The sequence below is a fragment of the Colossoma macropomum genome, unplaced genomic scaffold, assembly GCF_904425465.1.
Source record: "Colossoma macropomum unplaced genomic scaffold, Colossoma_macropomum, whole genome shotgun sequence".
Lineage (NCBI taxonomy): Eukaryota > Metazoa > Chordata > Actinopteri > Characiformes > Serrasalmidae > Colossoma > Colossoma macropomum.
Window position 1 is genome coordinate 29,065,706 of NW_023494792.1, and position 18,484 is coordinate 29,084,189.

Here is an 18,484-nt window from a genome sequence, read left to right on the forward strand (position 1 = left end):
ATCGCGTCACATCCTCCGCCCGCGTGCTAGCAGTGCAGCAGCATCCACGTGGTGAGGGGTGCAGTTAACCCTTACACAGCCGGAGACACACGCTTTCCCCAAACTTTTAGACTTATCAGGCACATTTACAGCAGTTGAGTCAAACAGGAGCCGCACGACTCGATGCAGCTCCACATTCGTCGCGTACAGAGAGTCTAATCAGTGCTGCATTTCAGACAGACTTCACTACCACCTCCACCTGCAGGCCTACAAACGTCCGGCCAGTCACTCAGGTCTACGCTATGTCTAGTTCCATGTACTCAAGTACAGTTTTGGTGGATTTATTCTTTTCTCAGCATTTTGAAATTATCCTTAATATCACGTCGGCCTACTTATTTAGTTGCTAATTCCTTTTTGGGTTTAATTTCACTGTGTTATGAGCAAGAGCAGCTAATTTAGTGATTCTGGGGCAACAGGCAAAAGACAGGATGCACGTTAGTAGTGCCACCATCTACACTGCAAAAATGCTATCTTAGATCTAATCAGTACATCTAATATTTATCATCTTGACATTGTGTAAGAACTTATGTCAAGATAAGTGAAATTACTACACTATATTGACAGATGATTTTGCTTGTTTTAAGAAATTTGCAACAAGCAAAATGATCTGTCAATAGTGCCATAATTTGGTACAAAGTAATGTAGAAGTAATGAGATCACTTTTTCCAAGATGTAATATGTACATTACATTTTGAGAGAAGGAACTTATAAGGGATTACTTTTGTGAGTAATTACTGCAAAACTGGAGCGATCTATACTAACATTAACGCTAGCAGTATGTTCAGCACTCTGTTCTGACTGAAAAAAAGTTAGCCTTTGCTTTCACCTCTATTTTTGTGTTTTTTTCTGCTGCCCTTAGATGACTTTACTTGATTTTCTCTCAAGGCCAAAAAAAAGAATCTCTTCTTCATAATGTAGATTATCGCTTAATTGTCTTGTTCATACCGGTCTGTCTTTCCACAGTTGTGTTATTACATCACAACATGGAATAGTGTATTATAACTATGACCAGACCATGAATATATACAGTATATCTATTTGTATTTTCAGTGGGCTCTTGACTTGTGGGGCCCTTAGGTGGCTGCCTCCCTTTGCCTAGTGCAAGACCACCCTGGTTCTAGGATTACCTGGACTATTTTGCTGTATCTCACACCTCTCACTTCAGAACGTCAGTGTTTTATTCGAAACCAAAGGGATCCCAAAATGAGAGGAAAAGCACTTAACAAATATAGTTGGAAGATGGTGGTTGTAGGGGAGGACAGGGTATAACTAACACAAAGTAAAACGTAACTTTATATAGTTAAAAAGGTTCCTGTAGAATGTGCTTTTAGTTATGTTGTCGTATTCTCACTGCATCATAATCTGCAAATTTTGTCAGCAAGAGAGATAATATTACTCTGAAGACTGTTTTTTACTCTGTTTTTATACTAAAAAAAGTGTTTTTTATTATAAGCATTTTTCAGTTATTGCATTGTGTGTATAAATTACAGAATTTACACCTGTTTTATTTTAATCAAACTGTTGGTGGCTGTAGTAGAGCACTGTTTTGAAGCATGTAAATAACTCCCAGTTAGAGCAAGCCAGGCTAAAGTACAGCCTCCATATGGTGGGGTTAGTGTTACAACTGCCTCGTAAAGTAAACAAGAGAGGTCTATATCCTGCCACATAAATTCAAAACAGTTAATATTTTTAAGTTTTTATGCAAAGATTAATCAAAAACATACTACAGATGTCAATTAAATATATTTCAATTTATTGTGATATCATATTTATCATATGTTGATTTGGAAAGCTCATCTGGTTCAAACAATGCAGAACTGTATTGAATTAATTGTGTTTTGCCAAGATTTACTTTTCGGCAGCTGCCAAAACCAGCTCCTCCACCTGTTACAGTTAACCCCACCTAACATTGTACTAACTCTGCTTTTGGCTGAATTCTTTATAATCAGTAGGCGTACACACAAAGTTTGTGCTTTCATTTGTAGCAGAAATGTGTTAGTTGCTTGTATAAAAAAATCCTCAGATTCTTTTACAATTATTTACCAAAAAACAAAATTAGGTTGTGCCCCACTCTGCCCTACAAAGAAGATACTCTGCAGTTCTATAGAAACTCAGTACTCAAGGTGTATTTTTGATTTGCTACTTTTACTCCTACTCAAGTTTGTGTCAGCATATTCTATTCAGCATATTCTGGTAATGGCCTAATGTTTTGTGTATGGATTTTTTCCCAATGGCCACTCCCCCCATGTGTTTATGATTGTAATTGTGATTGTAGTTTAATCCAAAGAATACCTTGAAGTTCTCTTTTCCCTTCTCAATATCTCAGTTTTATTTATTTTTCATTCTGATCTTAAATCGGTGGTTGTCTCAGTGCAGTAATTTTCAGAGTTAACTTGCACGAACTAATGTAGATCACTTTAATTTTCTGTTATATTAAGTTTCAGGTTCTAACCAGGTTTCTGGTTATTTCAAGGTTTCCGGTTATTCCCAAGTTTTGTTTTGCTGAGAATGTCCTACTTTAAAAATTATACAATATGCCTAATAGGCTTACTTCTAGTCTTGTACAGAATGTTTGTTGGAGAGTAAAGAATCACACAATGCATAATCACCATTAATCATACAATTTAGTCAAACACTAACCTTAATCTTTGTCCTAAAAAACACTCTTTTTGGTTTAGATGTCATGTGACATGATACTGTGTACAACTAAAACCGGTACATGCAAGGTTTTGTCCACACATTACTGTTGTGTTGAGTTTTGTCCACCACCTGAATAATATCTGGTCAGCGGTAGTTCTGTGGTGGTTCCTTTAAATTAATGGACTGTATTCATGTAGACAAAAGAAAAATGCACTGAAAATCTTAGAGAATCTTAGAAAATCTGAGTTATTTCCAATGTTTCAATAAATATATATGTCCATTAAAATCTAAAAGGCCCAGTTTTGCACAAAAATGCCTGAGTCTCAGTATCAAACTCTACAACAAATGTATACTAGTTGCATGGACAGAAATTCTAGGCCCTGGAGTTAAACATGAATAGAAGCTAACAGGCCAAAGTAGCTATAGTAAGCATTACCACAAATACTGTTTTTGGCTGACCTATAACAGTAATAGGCTGAAATTTGTTTTGTTCAGATCAACAATTTCTTCATCGCTAGTCCTCTTACCACTTCTTAACCTTTTGTCCATCTGGGACCAAACAGATTAAGTAAACAAGTATTCTTGGCTGTAGTACTTACTGTATGCCTCCCTTAGCCAAGAGCAAATGCACTAGGCAGAAAAATGGGCTACAGCATATATACACCACATACACACGGTGCTCATGGGTGTATGTTCTGGTTGTTTATTCACGCCCTTGAACATGCACACACAAAAATAGGCATTTCCAGGACTGCAATGCCGGATTAAAATTAAGCAGCTCACACAGTTATCTTCACTAAAGGCAATTCCTGAAAGGTTTTAAAATCTCTGTATCCTGTATGAGAGTGGTGACCAGTTGTGATCATACGATGAAAATGTCTAAAAATAAATGAAAAATATTATCTAGGGACAACATAGTAGTTATTTACTTATGACAGGCTCTCACAGAAGGCCATTTACAGGCACAGCAGTTCAGATGGATGTTGCTCCTTGACATACATTGGAAAGAAACCAAAAGCACTACTGCACAACCCAGAAGCAGTCCAGAATTAAAGTGCTGATTCTGTCCACTGGCTCTTTCCCACAGTGCACCATCAACCCTGCAAGGTGACACAATGCACGCTGGTTGTGTGTGTGTGGCTCTCCACATGTGGGTCAGTAGATATATGGGTCAGAGATTTCTCTTGTACATGGGGCTATTTTAAGTATTGATTCTAACTCATTTGGATTTTGCCTGCCCAGGCTTTGTATGCTCCTGCCTGAGTGTGCACCAGTAGGGGTGGGTGTGATCTGTTCTCCCGAAAATAGCTCAGAGGCTTCTTAAAGGCCAACTCTGTTGTCCCAGCATCAGATTTGAAGCCATTCAATTATACATGACTCTTTTCTCCTCTATGCTGTGCCCAGGCTGTGAATGCACTGCCCATCTTTATTAGTGTTTAAATCACTGGTGATTAGTGGGTCTCAACAAGTTATTTAAAGTAAACAAGAGATTTGAGTTGAAGGCCATTGCCACTCAAAATACACTGGAAAAACATGGTGCCAGGCAACCTTGAAGTTTGGTTATACAGACTGTATGTGCTATCATTTTAGAGAGAGAGAAGAAAGCGCTGCTAAATATTGCTGGAGAATCATAGCTGCTTGAACAGTGATACTTCAAGATGGCCACTTTATTAGAAACACTTACTTTGTTGAGACAACTTGTAGATGTAAAGTAAGGGACTATCACCCATCTTTTTCCATGTTTGGTTAGCCATCCTTTAGCCCTTTGTTGGTGGTCAGTTTCTGACTACAGGACCACTGTTGACTAGATATTTTTGGTTGGTAGATTATTCTTTACCCAGCAGTCATGCTGAGATGGTTAAAAATCCTGATAATGTTGGTTATACCAGATAAGCTCGTACCAGCGCAGCAAACAGTCCAATGCCACTACCATGTTGGTAGTGGCAGAAACTTGTCCACCACCTGAATAATGTCTGGTCAGCGGTAGTTCTGTGGTAGTTCCTTTAAATTAATGGACAATTTAAAGTAGGGCTGGGAAATATGACAATATATCATTGTCAATATGCTTTTCTGAGCATATCGTGGACATCTTCAGTACTTAAAAACACATTTTGATTACAAAGAGAACATAATTAGCCCACACTTATAGCACAGTATGTGAAATGTTGAATATAAATCTTAAATCCTTTGATAGTATTTTTTAAATGTGGCGCTACTTTGTCTTTTCCAAATTATCAGATGTCAAAAAAAAAATAAATATTCGGGACATTGTGTATCACGAAAACATATTGAAATATTGTGATCTTACATTTTTGCCATATCGTCCACCTCTAGAGTAGTGGTTGTTGGCAACCGATGCGCCACAGTCACACGAGTACCTGATACAATGGCCAATGAGTGTAGGGATAAGGTATATAATCAAGTGCCAACTCAATGTATAGATGTATGTGACCCCCCATGACCCTTTGACGCACCTGTTTGGTGGAAAGCCGGCCTGTATGCGTGTGGCTGTGTAGCGCTGGGCCGCGGTCTCGTGTCGGTGCCCATGCCAGCCTCCATGAGGGATCCCATAGTAAAAATGGTGGTTCAAAACATGCTCTGAAGTGTCTGCCATGTTATGACCGTCCACCTGCTTGAGGTCCCCTTCTGAAACTACCAAAACACTGTCCACGTCAGTCATGTTTCTGGGGATTCTCTGGAGAATGCACCGCCTCTTCGCTACTGGCTTGCCCGAGTCCGTCTGGCTGGTCTCAGCTCAGTGCGAATGCAAATACCAAAAGAATCACATTCAAATCAGCCTGGCAGTGAATTCAAAAGTCAGACTGGAGCTGGGGAATAAAAAGAACAACCCCAACAACACAAAACTCACAGCTGTGCCAGTGCTGATACACAGCAAAACAGACGTGGATCGCTGCCTTTGATTCCACAGCAGTTATTCACGACCCATTTCTCCTGCGTGTTGAACAAAGTAGGCCGATTGGACGGAGTTCTCACAAGCAGCTCTCAGGATCCCTGCCCTGCACACCTGTTCTCACGGAGACAAGGGAGTCGCCGTGGAGACAGTTCCACCTCTGCGAGCTTCTGGCCTCTGCGGGAGCAAGTGCTGGGTGTTGTAGGTAGGCAGAGGAAAGAAAGAGAGATAGCAAAAGAGCCTGAGGGAGCTGCAGAGTAGGACACAGTAAGAGAAAGGAGGAGACGGAGTGTTTTTGTCCTGCTGAGTGCTCACTTACGGGGCTCTCTCTCTCTCTCTCTCTCTCTCTCTCTCTCTCTCTCTCTCTCTTGCTCAGCTGTGGTTATGTCAGGAGCACACGTCACTCTCACAAAGAGGATTGGAGAATTAATGTAAAGTGGAGTAAACCTAGAAAGGGCACTTAAATACGCTCACTTCCTATATCCTTTAATTGTGGATGTGCCTAGGGGTTTGTGGATGGGTAGAGAAGAATTACACAACAACACAGAGGTTATTTCCAGCAGAGAATACTTGGCACTGGCTTCAAGTGGTCTAGTGTCAGAATGGAACGGCCCCAAATGGTGCAAAGCTTGCAATAAACCACAGCAGTGTCTTTACCTCACTTTTGAAAACAACATAATGAAACGGCAAGATATTCACTAACAGATATAGAACTGTGACTGCTTTTGCTCTTCGTCCTCAGACTCTTGTGAAGCTCATCTGCAGGTGACAGAGCACTGAAGTGTCTTAAGCACTCCGGCCATGGAAAATCCTCTTAACCGTTTAGAGAGGTTGCTACTGCTCGACTGCCCAATCAGCGTTAATAACAGTGAGCAAGAGCTGCCACAAGTTGGCTGCAGGCACTGAGGACCATGAAACTGTGTTTAGAGGAAAACCTGAAAGAGTTTGATTCATTGCTGGTGAACTTTATTCTTCTACGCCTCATTCCTCACATGGTTGTGGTAAAGATAATTTGTCTCATGTGGAAAGTGGTTTTCCCTAAATGAAGCGTGTCAAAGGCAGGCATATGACATGGAGGTCTTCGCCTATTTAGAAAGAGAGACAGAGTAAAAGAGCAAGAGACTGTGTAGGTATTAGTGTATGGTGTACTGCTCCCACAGCAGTGTGGAAGTGTGCTTTGTCAGCTGACTTCAGCACCAAATTCTGCAAGTAACTACAAGCACACTCATTAAACCTGAAAGGGAAGATGCATCATGTATAATTCTACTGTTTTTTTTTTAATGCTCTGTGAGAAGACAGTGTTTTATTACACATAAACTAATGATAAATGACCTGATGGCTAAATTCAAGAGCTTCTTTAATTCATAGTGGAACAGAATCAAATGGGATTTTCTTAAAGTTATGAGGCATATTTTATGCCTTTTGAGTTAAACAGGCTGTTTTTGTTACTCTGCATGTTAATGGCCTCTGCTCTGATTGGCTGCCTGTATTGTGTATCATTCAAAACAAAAAAAAAAAACATTCCTGGCTGAAACAATCTTATACCTTCAGTGTGAATGGACAAGTCTAAAAACTGTAAGCTGGATATGTGGATATATATAAATGCACTGGTTTATGACAAAAAGAATTCATTCAAAATTGTCTGTTTTGACAGTTTTCACACATGGACTCTATGGACTGGGGAGTGAATGGAATGTTCTGACACCATAGCAGTGTTCACATAACACATCAGACTCTTATTTCAAAATGATGAACATTTGGTTTTCCACAATATGGAATATGGGGACCAATTTTTCAAGATTTGTGATGGAATTTAATTTTTTAAATGTAAACAGTCAGTCATAGTGGTTTGATGTGAAATGGTTCACTAAAGAGAAACTTACCAAATTCAGATTTCTTTACAGTGCTGGTGACAGGAACCAGGGGTTGTGATGTCTGTAGACACAAATTTAGCCATTTTGTTTACAATTTAAAATGACTAGACACATGTCCTTTGAGGTTTTATTTTATGTAACGTTGATAAGGGTGGCACGGTGGCGCAGTGGGAAGCGACCAGGGTCCTTTCTTTGTGCATGTTCTCCCTGTATCTGCGTGTGAGTGTATGAATGTGTATGTCTGTCTGTCTGCCCTGCGATGGACTGGCGACTTGTCCAGGCTGTATCCTGCCTTCCACCTGATGACAACTGGGATAGGCTCCAGCATGACCCAGAAAGAGAAGCGGCTTAGAAGATGTGTGTAATGTTGATAAATAGTGAAAAGTACGTTTTCTTTGGGTACTGTTTTGCCTTACAGTGCCATATATAAACATGTAAGTATATCTCAGCCCAAAAGCTTATCTTAAAACTATTGTAAAATGCTGTTGCAGGAATTAGGCAGTGTATTAATAAAACACCTAATAACTTTCTGTGATGTATCTTTTAGAGGCATTAAACGCCTCTGACATCTGCTTCCTATCACCACCACTGTGAACTATTCTGATCTGGTAAGTTTGTCTACAGTGGATCAAAACATTCTGAATGACCTTGTTCACATCTTAACTGTTGCATAATGCAGAACTTTTGAAAAAAACAAAATCAGTGGAATTCCCCGTTTATATACCTATGATTGAAGTGTTTTAACAGTGATAGATGCCCAGACTAGGACAAACAAAATATGACCTGTTCGTGCACGCAATGTTTAAGCAGCCCAGAGAGTGGAGCGCAGATAAAGCAATACATCAGCTTGAAAAGGCACAGAAACTCTTTCACAGAAAGAACCTAAAAACATCATTATCATTCACACTGTGTAGTAATGCACAGGCTGTGTCACAAGCTCTCTGTGGGGTGATCGAGATGCTGCAGTTGGTTAAAACTGGACTCTAAGTGATTAAGTGCAGGTTCTGAAACGGGTGTGTGCAGAAAGACATTACTAACTCCTCACAGTAGGCCAGAAAATACACACACAATAGTAAGTAGTAAGTACAGTTACGTTTACACAGGCAATAGTAATTAATATTTTGGGGGTCTGTAATGTCTTTGCCCTGAATAAACCTCTGATTTGAATCACCTATGCAGACTTTTTATATATATTCTCCATATTAGTTTATTAACCTATACTCGTTTATATTTGGCTTTTTAATCGTATGAGTAATTATACCTTTAATGTCAAATCTTATTAGGCCCCACGGGACATTCATAATAAAATATTAAATATAATGTGCTCCGTGTGCAGCAGTATAGCGGACAGTACTGAGGCGGAACGTTGTTCTAGAGTACTGCTTCAACCCGGCGAGCCTATGGCGTTACACAGCTCGTCCAATGAATCTGATCACGCTGCGCTATAAGCCTCGTCTTCAGCCTGACACAGAGCGGGTCTGACCAAAAGTATATTTTGTCATGGTGACTGAGCGGGGCGTAAGACTAGCCTCTTTCGTGGAACCGAAATTGACGAAAATTAGCCGGGCGTGTTGGGTTAGCTCGCTTCGTGGACCACCCCCCAGGAAGCCATATGAGATTGAGCTGGTGTCTCCATCTAGTGGTCGTGTGTGGTGTTTGGGGATTTGTTGTAAACAATAACTAAAATATTTTACCCATTAACGTTAAAAGCACATTTAGTCCAATCAATATTCGTATAACCAAACTGTGAAAGCCTTTCAGGTACATTTTGAGTGTTGACCATGTACTAAATTTAATCCTTATTTTTTCCTGTTTATTATTGGAGACTGCGCCTTTTCCGGAAACAGGTTTCCCTTCAGTGTATAATTTTAATCCCACTTCACACTGAATCCTTTTATTAATGGCCAGTGTGTAAGAGTTCAGCAGTATTTACTGCTGTGTCAGCTTCCTCATACTGAGAAACCACACAGTGAAACGATGGTGGGCATGCAAGTTTCATTTCCAGGAGAAAACATGCTTATTCTGATTCGTTCCCTGTCTGTGGCAGTACAGTACCATTTTCTCAAACTCATCCTTTCTCACTCTGTTTCAAAGTTTTAGGTTTTTAGGCCTACAGTTTTAACATTCTTAGCAGCTCTTACAGGGACACGAGAAGGTGTTTTAAGGTGTTTTGACGCTTTAAACACAATGTGTCATACTGCACTACAATGAGGTGCGAGACGACAACATACACCCATAACTGACCCCTCAGACCGCTGATGCTCTGATCGTCTTTATGCAAATGAGCTGAGCGGCGACCAATCAGATTGTTGTTATGTGACGCGGCAACCGGTTGCGTCACGGCCACGGTCACATTGTGAGTTTTACCACTGAAACTTTCGCCGAGCGGGAGACATAACGGTTGATAAAACGTTGTTATTACGTTAGATACTTTTAAACAGTATTAAGCTGCTGTGGTGTTCACCACTGGCCTCTATCTCTACATACACTTTGTTTTTTTGAACCTCAGCCCGCCTGTGTTTCAGTGTCGCAGCTCACAGCGGCCAGCTGTGGTCGAGGGAAGTGATTCATTTCCCTGTGGTGAAAATACAGAGGTAAACGTGCAACTACTGCAGATTTTTAAAAACACATAAAGAAAGAAAGAGAAACTCCACTCTAAAACAAGCACACATGGGCATTTATTACTCTCTATTTAAAAGTTCAGATCTCTGTATTATTGTTGTTGTTGTCGTTGTTGTTTTAGCATTAGCAGTCCTATATAAATAAACTTTGACTTGACTTTGACTTAAATCAGCCCCCCTCAACACCCCCACGGTGTCCCTGAATCGTTACATCTTTTTTCCAGACGTTAAACGGTTAAATTGTTTTTTTCTTCCAGTCTTCGTCAGAGCGCGGAAATTCCCGGACATCACTAGGTTAGTGATCTGTCATGAAAGCGAAAGCGCTCATTCCCAGCCAGCCCACTTCTTCAGACTGAGGAACTAACGATACACTGGAACTGGAGGGACTCGAGCAGCTTCTTCAGTCTCTAAAACACGACAGCAGACTCTCTGGAGAAGGACAGTGTCGGTAAGAGCCGAGTTTCTCTCTCGTTGTGTCTTCGCTGTAAAAGTCGGTACGATAAGCTAACGAGCTCGTGTGTTTGTGTTGGCACTCTTCAGGTCTCGTGGCCTGGACTCGAGCATGCCTGCAGTCAGCCTGGTGAAGATGTACTTCCTAATCGGCACTGCCTTTGGTGTTCTGCTGGCTCTCTACGGTCTGGTTGACTCGGTCGGTGGTCTGATGTTTGTCCCCACTCGCCACCACACGGAGGTAGAGTGGGCGGTCAAAGACGCCCCCGCAGCTTCTCCGGGCAGGAGCACGGCTAAGAAACACATCGGACAGAGATGAACCTCCGGATTTCTTCTCCTCGCTGTTCCGCTATTGAAACCCGTGGGTCTCAGATCTACATTTGCACTGGATGAACAGGAAGAGCTGCGAGTCTTTACTGAACTGCTGCAGTGAGAGTCGCTGAGTGGAGCTGCAGGGTTTCAGCCTGTAAACAAACCTGTCTGTCCGAGGAAGACTGCCGTAAAGCTACCTGCTGGTCATCAGATAGCGACTTACCTACTTGATAGAAAGGCAAAAAACCGTGTTTTCGTAGTTACTGATTTTTAAACGCACACTAAGAGCCAGTGTTATTTTTTTTTTTATTTTTTGTAAAAAGTGTATAAAAAACCTGTTAAACTTGTAGAAGCTGTCATGTCTGAACTTAAGAATAGACATCACTCCTTGTGTTGGGTTTTGTTAGCTGTCTGTTGTACAGAATCGTTTAAATCTAAACAAAAAGATCATTGTTTTGTTTTATGTTCACAACATTAAAAGATTACGACTACATTACACTTACTGTATTTCAAAACATTTCATCTCAAAAGTGCTTTTAAATCGTAGAGAATTACAAGCTCTAATTTTGCTGCATGTGTGATTAACGCACTTAGACATGCAAGTCACTTTACATGTTGAAGGGGAATTCCACCAATTTTTCAAAACCTCTGCTCAGTTCAGTCATTAATAATGAAGTTACTCAGAGTGGTTTGTTTGAAATGCTCCACTGTGGAGAAACTTATCAACTTGGATTTCTTTACAGTGCTGGTGATAAGACCCAGGAAATCCTCCTGTTTTAAATGCAACAATGATTCTAAAATATAAGTAATTCTGGAAAAAAAAACATCAGTTTTATTGTGGAGTGTTTTGCCTCACAACGCCCTACATGTATCTCTTCGCCATGAGTGTATCTAAAAAGAATATTTAGTTTTAGTTATAGTTTTAAGCCAAAAAGCCTTTGAGGGAGCTTTTGCAGGCAATAAACTCTTCAGACACCTGGTTCCTATCAGAACTGCTGTGAACATTTCTGACTCACCAGATTTCTCTACAACAGAGCATTTCACTCCAAACAAACCTGGATGACTTTGTTTACATTTCAACAGTTGGCAGTTGGCAGAAGTTTTGAAAAACTAGTGGAATTCCCCTTAACTTTGGAAACAGTTAGGACATGGAGCAAGTACTGGTCTTGGCACAATGTTTCCAGAAAACAAGAATGTCTCGCCTGTTAAAAGCTGTTTTTTTCCATCATATACATTGTTTGGAGTGGGCTTTACACATACAAGAACTGTCAGTGCTAAATTACAGTTAATGCCACCTTTATTAGAGAAATAAAAATGTGCTTTGTATTATACATCAGCTGTTATTCTTTTCAGACACTCATATCCAAAATTGTTACAAATGGATATACAGCATTTTGGAATGAAACTCTTTAATTAAGAATGCCTCAGACTGAGAGGCTTTATGTGACTACCAGTGCAATAAAAAACTGTTGCTTCCTGATTAGTCAGCTGTGCTGTAGATCATTTCTTCAGAACTTCAGATTGCTCAACACAGGACTTAATTCCGCCCTCAGGATGCTGTTACACTTAGTCATTTGTAGATACGCTGGTACTTAAAATCACTTACAACAATATTTATGTGGGAGAAGTGAAAGCAATCAAAAGTACCTAGAGAGGAGTCTTATCCTAGCGACATCAAGTGCAGCTGTTACTTAAGAAAAAGAAACATTTGAAAGTATGACCAATGACTCAGACACATTCACCTTTAGCAAAAATATCTAGCAAGTGAATTACCAAAAGTGTGTTGAGACACATGTTATTAAAAACTCGTAGGACAAAGTTTGCCAAAGTTTTTCCAGTGGTTAGAGACTGACCAGAAAAGAAAAGGTATATATCTATATCTATATATATATATATATATATATATATATAAATATATATATATTACATATATATATATATTAAACCATAACATTAAAACCACCTTCTTGTTTCTACACTGTCCATTTTAACAGCTCCATTTACTATAGAAGCACTTTGTAGTTCTACAATTACAGACTGTAGTTCATCTGTTTCTCTGCATACATTATTAGCCCCCTTCCACCACAGAGCAGGTACTATTTGGGTGGTGGATCATTCGCAGCACTGCAGTAACACTGACGTGGTGGTGGTGTGTTAGTGTGTGTTGCGCTGGTCTGAGTGGATCAGACACAGCAGCGCTGCTGGAGTTATTAAACACCTCAGTGTCACTGCTGGACCCAGAATAGTCTTCCAACCAAAAACATCCAGCCAACAGCGTCCTGTGACCACTGATGAAGGACTTGAGGATGACCAACACAAACTGGGCAACAACAGTTTTAAAATCACCAAAAGGCATGTAGCAAACATGCTCGTTAAATGCACTCTAAAGAGGACCTCAATTAATGGCCTCTTTACAAACAGTAAAATTTAGCAGTTCCTGCTAAAGCCTGAGTAGACTGATAAACCAGTGTGACGAATTCAGCCATCTCTACCTTTTCTGTCCAGCCCTGTATAAATGTTACTAAACACACACGTTTTCTTGACAGTCAAGCACAGTAAGCGTTTCAGATGAGCGAGAATCTGACGTGGTATTAACGTCAGACAAACTCGCTGAAACTCTTCTGTAATGTCTGCTTTAGATAAGAAGACGATTGCCTCACGGAATAACGGTAGGACGAGCAAACCGCCTGATGGCATCTGTAGCCATCTCAAATTTGGGGACGTGGCAAGTCGCCGCCAATCAGAGAGTCTCTGAGCAGCGCGCACACTGCTACGCGACCGCCAATGGCTGTTAACCGCGGTGTCCGTTTTGAATTTTGATTGGATGGTCGAAAAAGAATGACCAATCAAAAAGCAGCGCGTGGAGCCTGCGTTGCATTTAACACCGCGAGGTCGTTTCATCCCGGTGTCGTCATGCTGAAGTGGACCAATGAGCGAGCAGCTCTACACACTCTGCGCTCTGATTGGGTGCCTGGTTTTCTCCTGTGCAGCGGACTCAGGGGTGTGTGGGACATCTTTGCCTGCTGTGGTCCGGATTTTCAACTTCGTAAGTATTCATGTCTACATTTGATCACATTGAGTTTTTGATAAATGTGTGGTGACGCTGACTGTTTAAACGTTTCTGAACTGATTCATCTCATGTTAAAATACTGGGTCACATAACGGTGTGCTAGCACTTGAATTAGCTGACTAGCTACTAACAGGCTAACCACTTTACGAGGACCTGTTCAGTTTATTCCTCTCGTTTAGTTTCAGTCTGAATATTTTCCTTTCGCGATCCGTTATGAGGTACATGTAATCCTGCCACGCCACGTTTGATGCTGTCCCTAAATGATAGACAGACTGATGACCCTTTCGTTTCTGCTGTTTGTACAAAGTGTAGTAAAAGCTATGTTGGCTAAGTTCCTCAGATCGGGACTTTAAAATGTATTATGTTTAGTCGTAATCACACCATGCGTTCTGGACAGGACGTGCATTGCCGTTAGGGGAATAAGTTATAGTCCAGTCTGCTGCAGCTTAAAGTTAGTCTTGTATTTGGCTGTTCTTTGGTATCTGTGTAACTTGTTACAAAGCTGAACACAAGGGCCTCCTCAGTTTAGCTGTAATTTGAGGTGTGATGCTGTTTTCCCATTCCCACTGTATAGAGCATTACAAAATGGGATGATCCATTCAAAACTGATGATTTATTTCCCCCTGGCTTGCAAAGTTATTACTCAAGACAGTAAGCAAGCTCTGCTGTCCAACTTTCCTCGACAGTTTGACATTTGACAAAAATGTGTGACTTTAGGTTTCAATCATAAAAAAATGCTATTTTATAATAATAATAACTATTAATAACTATTTTCCTTGAAGTCCACAGGCTACCCCAATTTGTGAGGGTGAGCAGTAGAACAAACAACTGTATTGATCTTTCCCCATGATTAAACATAAAGAAAAAAAAGGGTGAAGTTAGCTATTCCAACTGCAAGTTTTACCAAATGTTTTTGCAGTTTCTTGCAACCACTACCAGCAAGTAGTTGGGCTGAGAGGGCTGAGATGAAGTTTTCCTTTTACAAGTTAAATCTGACTCTGTGATCCGTATATCCAAAAAAAGAAACAGTACGTGTAAAGTTACCATTTTTGAGATACAAGGTTTTGCTCTGACGGTGAGAACATGTTTGTGCGTTGATCCTGATCACGTTTGTTACAGAGATCCAGTGATTAAGATGGAGGTCAGACCTCTGTTCATGTGCTTTGCGCTGTGCGTGGTCTACGCCACCAGCAAGCCCACAGAGAAGAAGGACCGTGTGCACCATGAGGCACCACTGAGCAGCAAGGAGCACAACGATGCTGAAAACTTTGACTATGACCATGACGCTTTCCTTGGAGAAGACGTGGCCAAATCCTTTGATGACCTAACCCCGGAAGAGAGCAAGGAGAGACTCGGGTAAGGAAGATTGGGAATTGTTGAGATGTTCGAGGTGATGGTCTAGAGATGTTCTGAGTAAAGCAGTGTGTATGTAAAATAGTGCTCTTTCACACGATGTGATGCCTTCTTTCTGTCTGGGTTCCTCAGCAAAATTGTGGATAAGATAGATGCTGATCAGGATGGCTTTGTGACAGAGGAAGAGCTTAAGGAATGGATTAAAAAAGCCCAGAAGAAGTACATCTATGACAACGTGGACAGACAGTGGAAGGATTTCGACATGAACAACGATGGCAAGATCTCTTGGGATGAGTACAAGAACGTCACATACGGCACCTACCTCGGTAAGTTTGAATATATGACATTTTTAGTGTTATGCTAGTTCTGAGAGGGCAGGATAAGTTTAACATTCTATAATTCTACATTAGGCTATTGTAAGTGCTATTTTAGTGGATGTGAATTATATACCCTCATAGATGACCCCGAGCCGGACGATGGCTACAACTACAAGCAGATGATGGCCAGAGATGAGCGACGTTTTAAGATGGCAGACAGAAATAGTGACAGTATTGCAGACAAAGAGGAGTTCACTGCTTTCCTTCATCCTGAGGAGTATGAACACATGAAAGAGATTGTGGTGCTGGTAGGTCTAACAGTCATTTAGTCCATAGTCTTTACAAGTCTGCGAAGTGATAATTCTGTAGTGAATTATGTTCTTCAATTCATGAAATTCGGAGCTCCTTCAGTAATAGCAGTCCTGTATGTATGAATCGACCTCACGGTCATTGGCACCTCTTTTATTGGTGACCGGGAAATGAGGCTGTCTGCTAAAATGGAGCTCTTGGCTACAGTTCCTGTATCCTTAATTTCAAAACAGGACTACTGTAATAAAAAACAATATAAGCTCATTCCAAGAAGAATGAAATTAAATATGTATCTCTTTCTCTCCCAAGGTACTTCAGTTTCTGTCTTGTTGGGTGACATTTGTTAAGTTGAATGAGCCCAATTCACTAGCCTAATGCTATTCTATTTGGTATTAACTGGGAGTGAGTTTTTTGTTGTTTGTTTGGATCTGTTTAATTCTAATCTTAATGCTAAAGAGAATGTCCAGGCTGTGACATTTCAACCCAGGCTACTTGTAATATGGGGAAATTACACACATACTTTATCTTACACAACCTGGCCAGTTGAATGCGTAACAAATTACATTCCCTGACCTCTTCTGGTAAAACTTATCCAGCTTGAATAGGGCTGTAGTTTCAAATGTCAGTTATCAGTATTAAGGCTGTAGTAGAATAGCTATATGCTGTTCTGTAAGGAGTTTGGAATGCTAATTTGCCTTCTGTTTACATTATTATAAACCTTCACTTATGCCTTCTTAACACCACTTTAACCAGTGCCCTTCATCTTTATTCTCATTAGGAAACAATGGAGGACATTGATAAGAATGGGGATGGATTTATTGATCTGGAAGAGTACATTGGTGAGTAGTGAGGTGTGTTGGTGGCTTTTTTAGCAAATGGTTTGTCAATGGCAGTAAACTGAAAAAACGACAGGCTCTCTCTTCTCTGTGAGTAACTGTAACATTGTTTATCTATTTCCTTGCATTCACTCGTGCTATATGAAGCCATATTTTAGACAAGAATGGATTTGTTAGCAATGTTAAAAACAGGAAGGCAAAGGGAAGGAAACCTAGGATGGGTGTATTGTCTTATTCACAACTCTCCATGCTTGTCTCTGAATGGTAGGTGATATGTACAACCATGAAGATGAAATGGATGAACCAGAATGGGTAGCTACAGAGCGCGAGCAGTTCTCTGAATTCAGAGACAAGAACAAGGACGGAAAGATGGACAAAGAGGAGACAATGGACTGGATCCTGCCTGCTGACTATGACCATGCTGAAGCCGAGGCCAAGCACCTGGTCTACGAGTCTGATTCCAACAAGGTGGGTTAAGACGGGTGGAAAAGCAAGTACAGTTTGTTTATTTATTTATTTATTTATTTTGTGTGTGTAAATACTGTACCTTTCTAATGTAGTCATTTCCACATACTTCATTTTCTTTCTATTGTTTTGCCAACTTTTAACTATTCATGTTCACTAAATGGGCTGCACTTTTTCTTTCAGGATGGCAAACTGACCAAAGAGGAAATAATCAACAAGTATGACTTGTTTGTGGGAAGTCAAGCCACTGACTTTGGTGAAGCATTAGTACGACATGATGAGTTTTAGATATTTTTTTTGTAGTTGAATAGCTAAGAACTTTTTAACTTGAGCTGGTAAGTAATATAATTTATTTTATATGGCATAATTTTTCAACACTAAAGCATCAGATAGCACAGAATAATACTGTTTGTTGTTTGTTGTGCACTCACATTTATACTTCCTTTTATTTTTTTTACATTTGTTTCTGGTTGTTGTTATTTTTGGAAATGGGAGATTTTGCTTCAGTCTTGGATTTATGGCTTCTATATTCCATAATTTCAATGTATTAACTACCATACATGTGTATACATGTTCATATTACAAAGAAGTAATATTGTATATTGATTTGTACTGTATAGAGGCACGACTGTCATAGGTGCACTCTGGGGCTGTTCACTGTTATTCTCCGAAAGCAGTGAGTGGAATTTTTGGAAAGTGTCCATGTCACACTAATGCTACAAAAGACCATGTTCAGGCTGTACTCATATGTATCTAATGATTTCCTCTACCATCTGCATCCTTGAATATTTCATGAGATGGCCCCTGTGTTATTCAGATATTTTCTCCTTGTTGCAATTCGTGCCTTTCATTCTGCTCACTTGGTATCCAGTTTGTAAAAAGGGAACTGGATATAACCCACCCTGTACTGTTCTGTTACTGTCACCCCTGAGGAAATGTATGGCAAGGTTGGTATTTGGATTAGCAACTGGTTCAATTTTTTGAGTTGAATCCAAAGATAATGTGTTCAGATAAACTCAGAGCTGCTGTAGAACCTTCACTAGCTTCTTACTTGAGTTTAGATTGTTAAAGGAGCCACAGAGACGAGTTGCATCCCTTGCTGCTTTTTTGGCTCATTCAGGCCCTGATTACGCTTATGTCCTATGAGCGTAATCACTGTATTTCATTTCAGTTCTGTATGTATTGTGGTTTCTCGCAAATGAGGAGTTTTTATATCCTGTATGAGCACCTAACATTTCAAATGATCTCTAAACTGTTTCTCAGTAAAACATCAATGAGTACACAGAA

General features: G+C 40.2%; 1 protein-coding gene and 1 long non-coding RNA gene across 3 annotated transcripts; both read left to right on the plus strand.

The window, feature by feature from the left end:
- Positions 1 to 9,949: 9,949 nt before the first annotated feature.
- On the plus strand, positions 9,950 to 12,308 carry LOC118812085. Its single transcript, XR_005007523.1, has 3 exons — positions 9,950 to 10,058; positions 10,343 to 10,533; positions 10,626 to 12,308. It is a non-coding gene; the product is annotated as an uncharacterized LOC118812085 (long non-coding RNA).
- A 1,461-nt stretch (positions 12,309 to 13,769) lies between these two features.
- calua (calumenin a) lies at positions 13,770 to 18,484 on the plus strand. Of its 2 annotated transcripts, XM_036576792.1 has the most exons (7): positions 13,770 to 13,893; positions 15,037 to 15,273; positions 15,403 to 15,596; positions 15,729 to 15,895; positions 16,675 to 16,735; positions 17,001 to 17,200; positions 17,381 to 18,481. In XM_036576792.1, exons 2-7 carry the CDS (start codon positions 15,053 to 15,055, stop codon positions 17,483 to 17,485), a joined length of 948 nt encoding a protein of 315 aa, XP_036432685.1. In that variant the 5' UTR covers positions 13,770 to 13,893; positions 15,037 to 15,052; the 3' UTR covers positions 17,486 to 18,481. The 2 variants fall into 2 exon arrangements, with proteins under 2 accessions (XP_036432685.1, XP_036432686.1); XM_036576793.1 differs by lacking the exon at positions 13,770 to 13,893 and having other exon boundaries at positions 17,381 to 18,484.

Excerpts from the sequence above, each read along its gene's own strand:
- calua (XM_036576792.1), top strand. The coding sequence starts at position 15,053 with ATGGAGGTCAGACCTCTGTTCATGTGCTTTGCGCTGTGCGTGGTCTAC. Across the intron at positions 15,896-16,674 it reads TGAAAGAGATTGTGGTGCTG|GAAACAATGGAGGACATTGA; the intron begins GTAGGTCTAACA and ends TATTCTCATTAG. Across the intron at positions 16,736-17,000 it reads TGATCTGGAAGAGTACATTG|GTGATATGTACAACCATGAA; the intron begins GTGAGTAGTGAG and ends TCTGAATGGTAG.